The sequence below is a fragment of the Chroicocephalus ridibundus genome, chromosome 3 (genome assembly GCF_963924245.1).
Source record: "Chroicocephalus ridibundus chromosome 3, bChrRid1.1, whole genome shotgun sequence".
NCBI lineage: Eukaryota > Metazoa > Chordata > Aves > Charadriiformes > Laridae > Chroicocephalus > Chroicocephalus ridibundus.
This window is the reverse complement of record NC_086286.1, coordinates 82,782,106-82,795,765: the sequence shown is the minus strand read 5'-3', so window position 1 is coordinate 82,795,765 and position 13,660 is coordinate 82,782,106. Positions and strand designations below refer to the sequence as shown.

The window sequence follows — 13,660 nt, the reverse complement described above, 5'->3', positions numbered from 1 at the left end:
GATAGTTTTACTGGTGACACTAATGGTAGCTGCTTTCAGTATGTTTTTTAAAGAAACAGATTAATTGGTTCATATATAGGGGAAAAGGTATATCAGTCTTTCAATTATGACAGATTGGTACTTTGGAGAATGAATGCTTTAACCAGGGTTTTAAATGCTTCCTTAGTGTTATTTAATATATCTAAGATTATTTTTTTTAAATTGAAATCTCTAAATTGTGTACTCTTAATCAGATAATGATATTTGAATAGTATGTTACCAACATAACACGTTAATGCGTTCCACTGATAGGACACAGCGCTACTAGGTATCTTTTAGAACCATATTCTCCTTGCACTACTAATAGGACTACAAAACACCTGAATACATTTGAGTAGGTGCTTTGAAAGTGTTTACTTTGTGGTGTACAAGTAAGATGAGTAGATGAGATATAGCTGAATGCTCAATACTTAACTGGCTTTATGTCGCAGAAGCAGATTTCAGTGATGTTTTCCAAGAGAAGGTGGCAATATAGTGACATACAAAGGATGCGGCTCATAAAAAAAACTTACTGTAACCCTGAAGTATGCATGAAAGACATGCCATGTCTCCTTTAATTTAATGAGCTAGCTCCAAAGACTGGGAATTCTGTATGCGCAGAGGCCATTTCCCCCACAGTTTTTTAACTGAACTGTGACTTGCAATAAGGAGGATAGGAAAAATACCTAAACCAAAACAATATTCTACATTTCTAATGCACAGCTTTTAGTGGCTTTAATTCATGTTTTTATTATGCTTGCTAGCAGACTGTATGGTTTGAATTGAAAGTAAAGTAAAATGTATTTAAGATTTGAAAATATGTCTCTCATTAAAGGCACTCAGGAGTATTGTTATGGGTACAATTAAAATTGCTTGTAAACATACGCGTATACTATCATTTCTTTGCTTCATTGTTCATTGATTAAAAGGCTTTTATTAATTCCTATTAATTTTAAACCTCTGATGGTGGGTTTTGCTTTTTGCTAAGTGTAAGCCAGCCTAGTTAGTCTTAATTGTTTAGCCCAAATCATCAAATGTACATTTAATTATTTTAACATGGAAAACGTGTTGATGACAATACAAAGCTGCAGTGCTAACAATAACTCCATCAAGGTACATTTTTTATACTGTACCTAGTAGTTTTCAGGTGAAAAGAAACTTTTCTTTCACAGTATACAACATTGTGTAAAACATGACTGGAGGGAGATGGGAAAAATATTAAAAGCATTATATCTTTAATCACAGAATCACAGAATCTTCGTGGTTGGAAAGGACCCTTAAGATCATCGAGTCCAACCAAACAAGCTACAATCTCTGCCACTAGAGCATGCCCTGAAGTGCCACATCTAGACGTTTCTTAAACACCTCTAGGGATGGTGACTCAACCACCTCCCTGGGCAGGCTGTTCCAGTGCCTGACTGCTCTTTCAGTAAAGTAATTCTTCCTAATATCTAATCTAAACCTCCCCTGCCGCAACTTCAGACCATTTCCTCTGGTCCTGTCATTATTCACCTGGGAGAAGAGGACAACACCCACCTCTCTACAGCCTCCTTTCAGGTAGTTGTAGAGGGCAATGAGGTCTCCCTTCAGTCTCCTCTTCTGCAAGCTAAACATGCCCAGCTCCCTCAGCCTCTCCTCATATGACCTGGTGTCCAGACCCCTCACCAGCCTGGTAGCTCTCCTCTGGACATGCTCCAGCACTTCAATGTCGCTCTTGTACAGAGGGGCCCAAAACTGAACACAGTACTCGAGGTGAGGCCTCACCAGTGCCGAGTACAGAGGCACAATCACTTCCTGCCGAGTACAGAGGCACAATCGCTTCCCTGCTCCTGCTGGCCACGCTATTCCTCATACAAGCCAGAATGCTGTTGGCCTTCTTGGCCACCTGGGCACACTGCTGGCTCATGTTAAGCTGGCCATCCAGCAGCACCCCCAGATCCTTCTCTGCCAGGCAGCTTTCCAGCCACTCTTCCCCAGGCCTGTAGCGTTGCTTGGGGTTGTTGTGACCGAAATGCAGGACCCGGCCCTTGGCCTTATTAAACCTCATACAGTTGGCCTTGGCCCATCGATCCAGCCTGTCCAGATCCCTCTGTAGAGCCTTCCTACCCTCAAGCAGATCAACACTCCCACCTAGTTTGGTGTCGTCTGCAAACATACTGAGGGCGCACTCAATCCGCTCATCCAGATCATCGATAAAGATATTAAACAAAACCGGCCCCAAAACTGAGCCCTGAGGGACACCACTGGTGACTGGCCGCCAAGAGGATTTCACCCCATTAATCACAACTCTCTGGGCGCGGCCATCCAGCTGGTTTTTAACCCAGCGAAGAGTACACTTGTCTATGCCATGATTTGCCAGCTTCTCCAGGAGAATGCTGTGGGGGATGGTGTCAAAGGCCTTACCAAAGTCCAGATAGACAACGTCCACAGCGTTCCCTGCGTCCAGAAGGTGGGTCACATGGTCATAGAAAGAGATCAGGTTGGTTAAGCAGGACCTCCCCTTCCTAAACCCATGCTGGCTGGCCGTGATCCCTTGGCTGCCTTGCACTTGCCATGAGAGCTCACTCAAGATGATCCTCTCCATGACCTTTCCTGGTACCGAGGTCAGGGTGACAGGCCCGTAGTTTGCCGGATCCTCCTTCCGACCCTTCTTGTAGATGGGCGTCACATTAGCCACCCTCCAGTCATCTGGTACCTCCCCTGTTGACCAAGATTGTTGAGAAATGATGGAGAGAGAGGCTTGGTGAGCTCTCCCACCAGGTCCCTGAGTACTCTGGGGTGAATCCCATCTGGTCCCATAGACTTATGTGTGTCTAGGTGCAGAAGCAGCTCATTGACTACTTCCTCCTGGATTATGGGTGGGTTGCTCTGCTCTCCATCCTTATCTTCCAGCTCAGGAGGCTGAGCACCCTGGGGATAGCTCGTCTGACTATTGAAGACGGAGGCAAAGAAGGCATTAAGTATCTCAGCCTTCTCCTCGTCATTGGTTGCAACTTTCCCCCCAGCATCCAGTAAGGGATGGAGATTCTCCCCGGTTCTCTTTTTGTTGATGTATTTATAAAAGCTTTATGTGTTGTCCTTAATGTTAGTGGCCAAGTTGAGCTCCAGCTGGGCTTTTGCCTTTCTAATTTTCTCTCTGTATAACCTAATGAGATCTCTGTACTCCTCCTGAGTTGCCTGTCCCTTCTTCCAAAGGTGGTAAACCCTCCTTTTATTCCTAAGTCCCATCAGAAGTTCCTTATTCATCCAGACTGGCCATTTTCCCCGCCCTTTAGACTTGCGACACTTGGGGACAGCCTGCTCCTGGGCCTTTAAGATTTCCTTCTTGAAGAGCATCCAGCCTTCCTGGACCCCTTTGCCCTTCAGGACGGTCTCCCAAGGGACTCTTTCAACCAGTGTCCTGAACAAATCAAAGTCCACCCTCCGGAAGTCCAAGGTGGAGGTTTTGCTACCCCCCCTCCTCACATCGCTATGAATTGAAAACTTGACCATTTCATGACCTCATCACTCTCTACAACTACTTGAAAGGACATTGTAGAGAGGTCGGTGCTGGTCTCTTCTCACAGGTAATTAGCGATAGAACAAGAGGGAATGGGTTCAAGCTGCAGTAGGGTAGGTTTAGGCTGGACATTAGGAAAAAATTCTTTACAGAAAGAGTGGTTAGACACTGGAATAGGCTGCCCAGGGAGGTGGTGGAGTCACCATCCCTGGATGTGTTTAAGACTCGTTTAGATGTGGTGTTAAGGGACATGGTGTAGGGGATAACTTTGTAGAGTGGAGTTGGTGGTTGGACTTGGTGATCCCAAGGGTCTTTTCCAACCTAAATGATTCTATGATTAATTAACCAATTTTTTCTGGGGGTTTCTTCTTGGGAGGATGATTGCAAAGATTAATGATGAAGTTGCTGGAAGAGAAAACAAATTGGAAATCAAGAAAAAAAAAAGTACCTTGAGAGGCCAGTGAAATGGCAACTACTGTTTTCTGGCTAAAAATATATCATGAAAAGGGAAAAAAAAATCCCTTCATTCAGATAAGCATAATTAAATAAGGCAAATCTCGGTGGTAACTACATCACCAGGCAACCAGGGAAAGAAGACATGATTCAAAAGGTTAGGGAAGCACTGGAATAATGAGAGCAGAGAAATGACAATGTTTTGAGGAGGGAAAAGGAGTGAGTTCTTTTGAGAAGTGAGGATAGTGAGAGAAAGAAGACCTGGAAAAGAAAGAACACCAGCGCATAGCAGAATCAGGAACATGCGTAGGATGTTCTTCTGTAGAGATTCTGTGGAGTATGAAAGACCTGATTATGAGCAGTTAAGATATAGGAGAGTGCAAATGTGTTACATATACAAAGGAAGATACCTTGGCTTTATTTAAAAGCAACAACAACAAAAGATGAGATAATGGTTTTCCTGTGTTTAAGAGAATTTAAACTGTTATTGGCACACTACACTGTAGTTCCAAATATTATTGTGGGATTCTAAATACACAATAGTCATCCTTTGGAAAAGTGGTGTTGCAGTTTTTGTCAAAGTGTTGTCTGAAATATTATAAAACCTGATTATTTAAAATATTGCAGTTTTTGTCAAAGTCTTGTCTGAAATATTATAAAACTTGATATTTAAAATTCATTTTAGCTTTTAACTTTTCTTTGGAAAGGAACATATAGACTAGCCATTTTGTCATTTTTCAGAGAATGTCACAAGTAAAAAGGCTCCCACAGCCTTCAGAACTCTGATTTTTTTTTTTTTTTTTTGTGTATACAAATTCAGGTATTATGACAGTCGTATAATTGTTGCCTTCAGTGTGTTTAAACAAGGTGTAATTGGTATCGACTTGACAAAGAATTCTGTTGATAGTTTCTGGAAAGAAAGAAAACATTGCTTACATGTGTAGCTTTTTTACAGAGCTAAAATTAGGTAAAAATCACTTTAGGTACTCCAATGATTGAATAAATCATACTAGTCTAAGGCAAATTTTGTGCAGAGCATGAAGATACAGACCTTTCTGGTGAAAATGCCCTTAATGAATAAGAGTAATGAGACATCCATAGTTTATTGCTTTAAAATTGTATCTATCTACAAATATTTGCTCTTATACTGTTAAGAGAAAAGTATGAACATTTTAAAATGCACAGTTGATCAAAACCTCTTGGTATTACATATTTAGCAAGACAGATGAAGGTACTTGATAGATATCTGAGTTTATAGAATCATATTATGAATATTTGTTCTTTATTTTTACTGAAATAGTATGTGTCTTGCTATTCAAGACTTGACTTGAGTGGTTTCTTCCATGGTTGGAAAAATGTACACACATATAAGCTTGTTTCCTTCTTTTAAATGCATGGTATTGTTCATCAAAGTAGAAAAAAATATTTCCTATTAGGTTATTCTTTTTAAGGGAAGAGTTCAATAATGAATGAAAATATTGTCGACTCAAATTTTGTGTGGCAACTTAATGCATCCATTAGTATGTAAAACTATAAGCCACTTTCACATTTACTGCACTAAACAGTATAATAATATTCTTTATATCAGAAGATCTGGTTCATAAATTCCTTTAATAGTCAGTAATCTGCTCTAACTGCTAGGAAATGACTTGCTTGACCTAATTTTAGTATAATTCCAACCCCATAGTCTGATCCCAGTAGTGTTCTTTTGCAGCTTTTCATTTGCCATGTAAGTGTGATAAAAATGTATTATGTGACCTCAGAAACATTAATCTTTTGTTTATTTTTTTAAGGCTTTAGCTATGGGAATGATGACAGAATATTATCACTATATCTTTACCACACTGGTAAGTGGCTTATAAAAACGTACTGATGACATCTAACAAAGATGTTACTTTCCTTAATTATATTACTTGACAAAGTGAAAAAGGTCTCTCTGGAATGGGGTATGAGTAAACACTGTTGAGTTTTCTTACTTTCAGTGAAAATTTATCAGGATGGTTTAATTATTGTTTAGCAGTGTGCCTTGGAAAGTGATAGACCTGAAAAAGCAACTGATTCTGTAGTAGTGCAATTTTTAACTTTCAAGCAAGCTTAAGTATATAATTCATAATTGATTTATTTTATGTTATGAATTTTGTCCTTTTTTAGCTATTTGTATGTGAAGACTGTGACATTTTAAACTTACTCATATATTCCATATTTTTAATCCAATATTTTACAAAGTAATTGTTCACTGTCATATGATTCCTGAAAAATTTGCTGTGATTAGCAGCACCATTTTATTTAACAGTCCACATGAGCTTTTTAGGCACCTGAATTATGCAATATTCTTTGGTGCCATTGTAAAAGTCATTAAGAAGAAATTTGATCATTCTTGGAACCATCAGATCTAAGATTTGCAATAAATGAACATTTAAAAATGCTCAAATGCTCTTACAAAACATAACAAATGTGTGTGCAAAGACCTTTGTTGCCGCTCACCTCAGCCTAAGAAATAGTTTAAAAGTTGGTAAAATAGAAACTACAATTGTGCACATTTCTTTGTTTTCCATTGTGCATGAATTTGCCCGTTTAGGTTGCAGTTCATTAAGGTTCTTAAAATACAAGTCATTTCAAGCATAAGACATATGTGCCTTGGTAAAACCAGGCTTGAAGTAACCTGTGTTTAAAGTCGCATACATATTTAAGTCCTTATGGAAATGAATCCTTTGTGGTAGGGTGGAAAGTTCACCTCAGAATCTCAAAACAGAAGTTCGTGGAAAGTACTAGCATGGAAATAGCTTGTTGAATAGAAAGCAAAATGATTTGTGGAGTTCATTAGAACTGTAAAGGCAAAATACCCTGCACAAGTAACTGTCATATTTCAGAAGGGTAAGTTGTTCTATACGGATTTAGGATTGCATGCAATAGATTTTCTCTCACTAGTCTATCCAAATGGATTCTAGATGTTTCAAGGCATTTTTTGTTTTTTAAATTTTCATTTTGCTAATGGTTGAAATTGCTTCTTTGAGTAGTATGCTGTCCATTGGCATTTAGTTTTTATTCTTAAAGCTGCATTTTACAATCAGGATTTTCTGTCATTTCGTTATTAGAACATTAGCTTTTTTAGGAGAGATGGGTATTATATTGACTTGGAACTATCAAAGATGATTTAGTGCGGACAAATGGGTGATGAATTTTGATTTTGCAGTGTAGCTTTGGAACTTGCATCAGAATTTAGTTATTTTGATATATTAATTGCTTCTTACCTGACATGGTGAAAATCCTGTCAAATAAATTTTCCAGTCACAGTGTTTACAGCAGTCTTCTGTGTATTCTTCTCTTGATTGATTCAGGGTCTAATGCAGTAGCTCATTAATACTCTGACCTGTGTGTATTTATAATATATGCATAATATTGTTGTGTATAGTTATTATATTCCAGTGTAAACATGAATGTGTTTGGATTACATAATTACCTCTGAGGGTCTGACTTCTTTCACAGTAAAAACTGAGAGAATATTTAAAGGAAAAGTTGTAACATAGTTCTAGTTATGTTCAACCTTTCCTTTGCAAGAAAATGTTTTATTTCTATAGAGAAGAGGACATGAGTTAGGCTATTTGTAAATGAATAACTTAAAATCATTTTGACACCTGCGTATCTTAGGTATTATATATGGAAAATGCCATCATAATTACTAGCTGTAATTAAAAATGGGTAATGATTGATACCTGGTTGATATTTTTGTGGGTTTAGTGATGTTAACAATGAATAATAAATTATATTCTGGCTTTACATAGTACAATATTTAATCTTCTTCAGCTCTAGCCAGTAAACAAAATGAATCCAGGCAAGTGTTACTCCTAATACTACCATTTCATGGAAATTAATAGTATATTAAACAGCCAGCAAAAAATAAATTAGATATGAGATGAACGACTAAGTATGAATTATGTGGAAAATTTATATGTTGAATGAAACCAAAATGTCTTATGTATAACCTTGATTATGTCACTTTAAAAAAATATTTAAAAGGAAACAGAAAATAAATAAAATGAAATTTTGTTTATAATGCATATACCGAGGCCTAGTGAGTCATGACTGTTTTCTTCATCAACTTAATTTCCCTCCTCCATGTTCACAGCTTGATCTTAGACCTGAGTTTTGTGAAGTCAAGTGCTGGTTCTACGTTTTTGCTAAGGATTCTGTCAAAGGACTGGGATAATCTTGAGTTTACTTGCTTGATTTAAAATTTCATTTTCTTCTTTTTATTAATTTATATTTGCCTCTGTGTGTGTTGGGGGGCTAAATGCACACACACATACATACATACGTTTTGAAAATACATTAATTGGCAAAGGTTATTCTTGCAAAGATAAAATCCTAATCAAAGATATGTCCATGTTTGGAAATATGATTGATAGCAGTGAAAAATGTTTCTGTTTAAATTTACAGCCATGCACATTTCCCCTCTCCCCTCCAATTTATCATCTAGAGATCAACATGTTTGAGTTTCATAGGTGCAAGGAAACTGTTTTTCAGTTTATTTTATGACTTGAAGCCTGTTCTGGTAAACCAGAGAAGTAGCGATTACTAACAATATTTTAAGCAATTAACAATAATATTTAAGGCTACTCTATTATTTAAGCCTAACTAGTAATGGATACAGTTCTACAACTGGACTTATAATTTCCTATGAGGACCTTTTTTTTTTTAAAGAAAAAAACAAAGGCATTTGAATCTGTTCTATGTGAATCAGATTACTCCCACTGTAGGGTCAGCTGAGTTGCTTGCTTATGAGCACCAGCCCCCAGATAAACAGAGCATACTTCCTAGTGTATATCATGCTGTTACTCCTGCAAATTTCAGTACTCTCATATGGGGAGATGGTCTAAGAATTGAAATAGGAATTGCAGTGTAATAAAGAATTTATATGATGGTCATTTTTTTCAGGACCTTTTTGCCTTGGATGTGGAACCCTATCGGTATAGTGGAGTTAATATGACTGGATTCAGAATTCTAAACACGGAAAATACCCAGGTGTCATCTATCATTGAGAAGTGGTCTATGGAGCGATTGCAAGCACCTCCTAAGCCTGATTCAGGTTTGCTGGATGGATTTATGACGGTATGAATATTTGTGATTAGTTCCCTTTTTTGTATATGTTTGCAAAGCTAAAAAAAACTTTTAACTTTTTATTTCTGTTACTAAAATTGTTTAGAGATATGAGACCAAATATTATTGTAGATGTGAGTCAGAGAGTAACTGTAGTGTGTCCGTTAATATTCTGTAGGCCGAATACATAGCCATATTAACTTTCTTTCAAAATCACACATACTGTATTTTTTTCCAAATGATAATGCCAAATTGTAAATGTCTAATTCATCTAGGCCATATTTCTCTACTATGTTGTGAAAATATTGTATGGGATCATGTAAAATCCTGACAAAAATCAAGCTAAAACACAGTCATCACTTTCTCTTCTTTTTGTGTCTTACTCATTTAAGATTTATTCATTAATAATGTGTAGTATTTCATTCCTACATAATTATTTTTTTTCCATTTTATATACTGTACATACTGTACATACTGTAAATAATATCTTCTAATATCTCTTCCAGTTTCTATGCCTTCATATATCTAATTAGTCTGGTGGTTTGGTTTTTTTTTCCTTCCATTGCCATTATTCTTTGGCCTCACTTCAGTTCATGAAAATTGCAATTATATTCATGCAAATAAACTTTCATTACTAGGTTTTCAGTGAGTTTTTACTCATCAGCTGGAATTAAATCTACAATTATAATGTCCAGAAGGGATTTATTTTAAAACATATCTCACATTAGGACCTTTTTACTCTTCAAATGTGTTGAAAGATCTGATTTTCCACTTTGGCCCAGACCGATTTGTAACACCTTTGCTGACAGAGTTCCACTGCTCTTTAGGATTTGCTTTTTTTTTTTTTAAAGCCCTTTCATGTTCCATTTGAAAAATAGCAAATTCTGTTTCTTGAAGATTAGTATCTTCATTATCTAGTTATCTAGATTGTGTTAATTGAGCCACTTAACATAGCTAATCTTTTGAACGATATTTTGCTACTGATAAGATTTAAAGATTTTATTGACATTAAATACTAAATGACAATCAGTATTTTAATAAGTTAATTTCCCTTTTGTCTTGTTTTCAGAAAATTACCCTTTTAGAGAAAAATAATTTTTTTCTTCTATTTACTTGTTGTGTTTGGTATCTTGAATATGATAACTGTAAACATTTTAAATTTAATTTATTTACTAGTTCTGTTGTGCTGCACTTTTAAAGTAGTATATGATGGGATCTGTGAAGATAATGTTATTCACTTCTCTAAATAAGTCCAAATAAGCAAATGAATCCTCAAAACTTAGAAATTTGTGACGTATACATCTGATTTACATATAGCTGCTGCTTATTCTTTTAGGTCATTGTATCGTGCTTCCTTGCTTGCATTAATATTTTAATTTTTTGATTTTTACCTTTTTTCAATTGAAAATTTGTAGCAGTTAATCTCATTCATTGTGGTTGTATATTTTATGCATTGATCAAAGATATAATGGATCTCAAACCTTTGCATAGTTACCAAGATCAGTAGAAATAGTTACTTTATCAGAACATAGGGCCATATAGTCAATAAAATGATAGAATAATAAATATTGGAACTGAGTTCTGTGGGCCAGTCGCATGTTTCTCATCTTTCGTGATGCTGTAAAGAAAGTGCTATTCTCAGAAGAGCTTCTGATGTGAGGCAGAAACCTATTATTACTAGTATATGACTGTGTAAGACCATACTTTACACCATTACTTTGCCTCAGGACAGAAAAGATGAAGTGCATGAAAAACACACTGTTTTTTCTTCTGGACCCTTAAGAGCTCTCTTTGTCAATCTAAGAGGAACCAAGTATTCATACAGACTGTGATGAATAATTTATGGAGATTCTTTATGTTGATTAAACCTCTAAATGCTCTTTGATTACCTGGGTTTTAGATATCTGGGATATGTGGATAGAATTTTAAGGATGTTTAAAGGCCTAAGTGTTAGGTGTTTACAGAGCTTTTATAAGTTGACCATTAGATACAGAAAAAACATTCACAGGATGTCAGTTTTACAAGAAATGTCTTTGGAAGGTGTAAAAGAAGGTTATGTCATGACATTATTGCACAAAATTCTTCCTGTGCTTGGAATAAAATAAGTCATTTTATTGATGACTTATTAATAAAGTTGTTAAGTTTGTAAAATTTGATTTCTATTTCACTGTTGTTCACGTGTGTTTGAAGTCAGAAATGCACTCAGGAATTCAAGATTCTACACAAATGTTAATCGCTGTTATGGAATACTCTCACTGATACGGGCTGAACTGAAAATTTGTTTTATTTTCACTGGTTGATAATGACTACAGCTTACTCAGAAAAAATGTTTGCAATAAGCCTGCTTAACAATGGGAGCTCATTCAGCTTGAGCCATATAGCTAAATGCCATTTAATCAGGTATTAAAATATCTGAAACTTAAGAATTTGCGAAATAAAAAACTGAGGTTTGTCTGTGTCTGAGCACTTGGAGATCTCAGAGAAGACTAACTGGTTTCGAATGCTGTAAAACCAGGCAGCTAGGGATCACAAAGTTTGTAAGTTCTGGTGGTGTTTGTGTCTTCGTCTCACTTTTCCACCATATGTAAATCAACTTAGCCATCATGACAGAGCTAGACCTGTCAATTTAATGACATTGCATTTCCTTATTTATGATTCATAGAGTTCCCAGTCTTAATTCTTGTTTTGTTTTCTGTAGGCTTGTATAACTCTTGAATTATTACGTAATTTTCCTCATAATCATCTGACCTTTAGTATCCCAATGTGATAAAAAGTGGGTATAAAATTTCATCTCATCTCTTTGGAATGTTGCAAGTCAAATTTCCAAGTGTGGATCCTATTGACTTCAATTCGGATAGTTTCTAGGCTGCTCCTCAGGACGGCTCTGGAAAGGGTGGTGCTTTAGCTCACCCAAGAAGCTTAGTGATGAAAAACAAGTTTTCCATCACAATATACTCTCCTTTTAGGGTTTCTTAAGATTCTTTGTATGGGCTTTGAAAACCATATTTAAATTACTTAATGAATGCTACCATATTTAATCATTCTATTATTAAATAAATGTTGACTTATTTGGATAACTGTTGTGGTTTAATCCCAGTTGGCAACTTAAGCACCACACACCCGCTTGCTCATTCCTCCACCCCTCCCACCCTCCTGGCGTCTGCAGTGTTTTTTCCATGCACGTTTCTGTCCCAGGGACCAGTCAATTATAATATATGAACAGCATTCAAATAAAAAGAGGCTGAATAGAGGTCTGCTCCAGGTTAAATATTTGGAGTTGTATGTCACCAAAATGAATGGGGTATTTTTTTGTATACAAAATGTGTGATAGATTCAGGTATACAAACCTGTGGTTCTGTTGAGGCAATCTGTCTTGAAAGTATTTCAGCATTGCAGATTGCAGTACAGACTGAAACTAGTCTGTAACATTCTTACAATGTTACAAAACAACTTTTAACTAGATTGGGGATCTTTAAGCAATTCTCTGATATATGATATATTCATTACTGTTATTTTTCACTAACTTTATACTAAATTCTGAAATTTGAAAGTTGTTGCTACTTAGCAACCACTTGAGCAAAATGACTTGCAATTAAAAAAAAAATGCTATTTTTCAACCAGAATAAGATTTCTTCTTGAAAAATTAATTTATAATTTAAGTTAAAAAAAAACAAAACAACAACCAAACCCAAAAGAAAATGACCCCCCCCCCCCCATCTAATTTATGTAACTTTAGCTTTTATTTTGCAGAAAGTTCAGATTTGCAAGGGTTCATCCTGATTTAGCCTGGAGCAAAAAATTGAATTTTAGATTTTCCTGCAAGATGGAAAAACTACTTAACTATGATGACTGCTTGTTTTTGTTAAATTCTAACAGTATTGTCAGCTGTACTGTATTAATGTAAAGATATTCTGGAAAACAGAGGAGTAACACACTATTTTCAAGAAACTTTACTTCAGCATACTTGACTTCTTATTTTTGAGTATTTACAAGTAGCACACAGAAGGGGAAAAAAAAACAACAACCAAACAAAAACCAAAACCCTGAGCATAAATGCACTCCTACATTTATATATGACAACTGTGATTCAGACCAAGCAAAGTATAGCATGAATAAAGTGTTATGAGTTCAGAATTCTTTTACTCTACAGCTGTTAATCTTCCACAGTTTTCTGTGCCTTAAGTCAGAACTTAGCATGCATAATTAAGATGACCTAACAAGCTCTGCTGCTTCATTGACATAAAGTTTTCCTTACTAATTGCTTTTTCCTATCATCTGATTTTGCTATCTGCTTTCATTTTATGTAGAAAAGAGTGTGCTTTTTTATATTTTGACTATTAATTCTATTCTTTAATGTTCACTTTAGTAGCTGTATATGGCAGGTGCAGGGAAGCATTGTGGTACTTGATGAATGCTATAGCTAAGGTCAATATTAAAGTGTTTCCTCAGAAAAAAAATCAGTTTGGGTCTGATACATTTCGTAGGCTGCACAGCAGAATGGAGTATTACTTAGTTGTGAGTTTCTTTTTGCACTCTTAATCCTTTTGTTTCTTTTTTCATACAGTGTGCTTTTTAAGATTAGGTGCTTTCCAC

General features: G+C 36.0%; 1 protein-coding gene across 3 annotated transcripts in view; it reads left to right on the top strand.

Annotated features, from left to right (window-relative positions):
- Nucleotides 1-13,660, top strand: part of GRIK2 (glutamate ionotropic receptor kainate type subunit 2) — a 418,840-nt gene that overhangs the window by 166,127 nt on the left and 239,053 nt on the right. For all 3 annotated transcript variants that reach the window (XM_063329880.1, XM_063329879.1, XM_063329881.1), the window contains 2 exons: nt 5,764-5,817; nt 8,906-9,079. In XM_063329880.1, coding sequence (XP_063185950.1) covers nt 5,764-5,817; nt 8,906-9,079 — 228 coding nt within the window. The remainder of the gene's footprint in view (nt 1-5,763; nt 5,818-8,905; nt 9,080-13,660) is intronic.